The 3,795-nt window shown below is 41.7% G+C and overlaps 1 protein-coding gene across 1 annotated transcript; it reads left to right on the top strand.

Annotated features, from left to right (window-relative positions):
- The first annotated feature begins 2,940 nt into the window (after window positions 1-2,940).
- LOC145405878 (uncharacterized) lies at window positions 2,941-3,795 on the top strand. The gene has a single exon (XM_080277134.1). The coding sequence runs from the start codon at window positions 2,941-2,943 to the stop codon at window positions 3,793-3,795; it is 855 nt and encodes a 284-aa protein (XP_080133260.1).

Genomic DNA, 3,795 nt, shown 5'->3' with positions numbered 1-3,795 from the left:
ATCTTTCTAATTTCAACAGTAAGAAAGGCCTCTTTCAGCTGCGTAAAACTATTTGGCGGCAGGAAGAGGAAATATAAATGATGTCATCATAATAGACAAGGCACTGGAGATTCTTGGCATCCCTTCACGACGAGAACCTTCCCCAAAGTTGAATAAAATATTCTGTCTGTTCAGTGAATATTACAAAACGCAGTCGTCCTAAAGTGGTTAAATCCATCGTTAACTTTATAAAGCGATGGCATCGGGACTGTTGGTTCCAGCCTCGGTCCCAGGCGTTAATTTGCGCCAGGGTCTGACAGTCGGTGCTGTTGTGCTTAATACTGTTTCTAAAGGACCCATAGTTACGTAAATTCACCCCGGTAATTCTGATTGCATGTGATACAACTAGCATAGAGCAGTTCAGGTAGCGAGTATTAGTGTCTAAGTCATGGGAGATATTGATGACCAGCCATTTATGGAGTGTTGGCCTAAGACTACATCTCTGAAACGAAACTCTTATCCAATATCCATATTGAGTTGCACAATAAAATACAAATATATGATTATAACGATAGAAATTCAACGGGTGTGATTTTTTTTTTTTTAACCTCCATGTCTCGATAAAAAGTGTAATGTGACGATGAAAGAAATTCAGGCGAGAAAGAGGAAGATGTAACAGCAATCATTCGCAAGACAGGCTACGAGCAACTCAATTCAGTCTGCCAAATAATGGCCCACTTGTTGCCACGCCTCAGAAACCGCCCGAGAAAACGGTCACCTCTGCAAGGCTAGGGGCAGGCCGGGATGGGTGAAGGTCTGAAGAGGGAGACTGATATGAAATCTGTCGGGTGAGAGTCTTGCGGTGTCTATGGAAACGGCAGAGCAAGAGGTTGCAACTGAAGAAGGACTCTGCAGCTGCCAGGTCACAAACCATCACTGAAACGCGCAATTACCTCGTTAGCAAATAAACCAGTCATTATCTAGCGCATCAGCGTGATTTACCCCAGCTAGAGGAACAGTTAAAAAGATGACTGTGGTGAATTTGATAATCTTGTGAATTTCAGATGTACTGTATGACACTGGATAAGGTAAAAAATGCAAAAAGGTAATCTCCATGTAACATTGGGGGAACTTTACTCCCAGAGTAGGAAGTATGACTATAACTACGGCATTACTTCATTCTGTCTATAGCCAGACGCCTTAATCCTGGGAGGAGTGACAACAACCAAATCGACTCCACGTCATTTTGTCCTTCACACACACACCCTCATTCAATACATTTATGAAGTTCATACCTCCATTCTCATCATTGATCTACAACTTCTCCTTCCTCTCCACCTCGCCCACGTACTCTCTCCTAAGCAGTTTCTCATTCTCCATTGTCTCCACATGGTATAATTAAAAATTCCAATACAGTTTCCAAGATTACATCAATTACATAAATACTAACAACAGTCTTCTTTCAGGTTGTAAACACAGTGATTAATGGACTTCAGTGAATTCAGGAAATGAGTGTGTGAGTATATAGCTCCAGGTGTAGATGTTGTTAGCTTCGTACTTAGTTATAAGGATCACCACACCGTCGCCTTTAACTGTGTAGCAGCTCCCTCAAATGGAGCATCCAGCATGACTAGTGAACACTGAACCCGATAATGAGAGGAAGCGCAAATGGTAAGAACAGCAGGGTAGTCCTTACTTACACTTCTGATTTACACCAGCTGCAGCATGAACGTTCCCCGTCACACTAAAAACAGACATAGAATTTTGAATATCAACACGCAGACAAAGTTGTTTGGATCATTAAATGATAGCAGTGATGGAGATAAAATGCACGTGTTGTAGAGGATTTATTCTGTATCATTCTAAGGGATATGCGAAACAATGCAAGTCTCTTGTACCCACGAGAATACTATCTTCTGTGTGTAGTGTGGATGAAGAGGAAAATGTCTGGTTAAATTTGAGCCTATCTTCTATGTAACGGTCCTAAATGCAGCCCATCCGTTATTGATCAATGTCAGTCTTCCCCTATAACACTATGGTGGTAATACGCTAAACTGGTGGCTAGGGTGGGGCACAAACCTGTGTACAGTGGTGCTATGTTTCCCAAACCCGCGATGTGAAACTGCTGTTACATATGTAAATGGCATCATAAAAAAGATAAACACATATGAATACAGTGTTAACATGTGTATAATATATGAAAGAGCAGTAAATTTATTATGTATAAAATATTTACACGGCAATACAGAAGCGTGGCATACATATTTTACAGTGTTGCTAAAAAAATGTTGTCACTTTCATTGGCTTTTATCGTATTTCTGGGGTGGGTAATAATGTCACAATAATGATTATAAGATAATGTGCAGGAATATAAGTAAAAATATGCCAATATCTTGGTTAAAAAAATAATACATTAAACCCTCGTGAGCGGCAACACTCACACAGACCCAGTATGACCTGGCCAGTGCTTCCTCGTGTCACTTTCCTTTGTGTCCTTGATACAGACAGGATTGCAGCTCAGCCAGCCCACTCCTCGCACCGACATAGCCAAGCTAAAGACATTGTCTTGAATATAGGGCAGTATTTTCAGAAGAAGGAGAATGGAGGAATTCTTGATGACATTTCGAAGGCTACCTGTCGGACAGCTGCAGCAACGAAAATCAATGAAAGAACGGTTGAGAGAATCTGCAAAGCTTCAAGAGATAATGAGGAAAATCAGTCTCCCGCTCAAGAAAAGGAAACGTGCAACATCCATTAGGGATTTTTTGGATAACTTCAGTGAAGGTGAGCTGCACAGGACAGTTTTAAATTTTTAATGAGAGGAAAGAAATCCCCACACTTGAAAAAATTAATGAGAAAATGAAGACTAACCTTTCCTATCCTGGCAGCCATGAGATTTTAAGAAGGGTTCTAAAGAAAATCGGTTTTCACTATGCAAATGCTGATGGGCAGAGATTCCTAATGGAACGCAGTGATGTAACTTATGAACAGTGCAAATTCTTGAGAGAAATGAGGGCACTTAGAAATTTGGACAAAAACACCATCTCCTTAGACGAGACATGGATTAATCAGAACTACACGGTTTCCAAATGCCGGGTAGACAGCAATGCAGGAAAGGCTGTAGGAGTTAGGGTGCCCACAGGGAAAGGCGCCCGCTTGATTCTTCTGCACGCCGGAACAAGAAATGGATTTGTTCCCGGAGCCACCCTTGTTTTCCAGGCAAAAAATGTCAGCGATTATCATGATCAAATGAATGCCATCACCCTTGAAAAGTGGTTTCAGACTCAACTGTTACCTAACATTCCTCCATCTTCAATTATTGTGATGGCTAATGCATCATATCACCCAAGGAAAATACACAAGCCTCCAACTTCTGCAAGCTACAAAGCTACGATCAGAGAATGGCTGGAGAAGAAGGGTGGAACAGTGCCAGAAGGCCTCCTCAAGGCAGAACTCATACATCTTGTGACTCGTCACGTCGCAGATGCCGATACCAACTTCGTGATTAACAGGACGGCCTCAGAGCACCGACATAGGGTTGTATGCCTACCCCCTTACCACTGCCAATATAACCCAATTGAACAGATTTGGGCACAGGTTAAAGGCTATGTGTCAAAAAGGAATACATTCAGGATTGCAGATTTGAAGCCACTCGTCCATGAATCAATTAGCAACATTACAGCAGAGAACTGGAAGGATGCTGTCAGGCACACAGAAAAACTGCAAGAAGATGATGCAAAGAGAGATGTGCTGATTGACCATTTCCTTGATTCTTTCACTATCACTCTAACATCTTCTGATGAGGATTCATCGTAA

This window comes from Coenobita brevimanus, chromosome 68 (genome assembly GCF_032717465.1).
Source record: "Coenobita brevimanus isolate Jiangsu-jjx chromosome 68, ASM3271746v2, whole genome shotgun sequence".
Classification (NCBI taxonomy): domain Eukaryota; kingdom Metazoa; phylum Arthropoda; class Malacostraca; order Decapoda; family Coenobitidae; genus Coenobita; species Coenobita brevimanus.
This window is presented reverse-complemented; position numbering and strand designations above follow the sequence as displayed.

Excerpts from the sequence above, each read along its gene's own strand:
- LOC145405878 (XM_080277134.1), top strand. The coding sequence starts at position 2,941 with ATGGAACGCAGTGATGTAACTTATGAACAGTGCAAATTCTTGAGAGAA.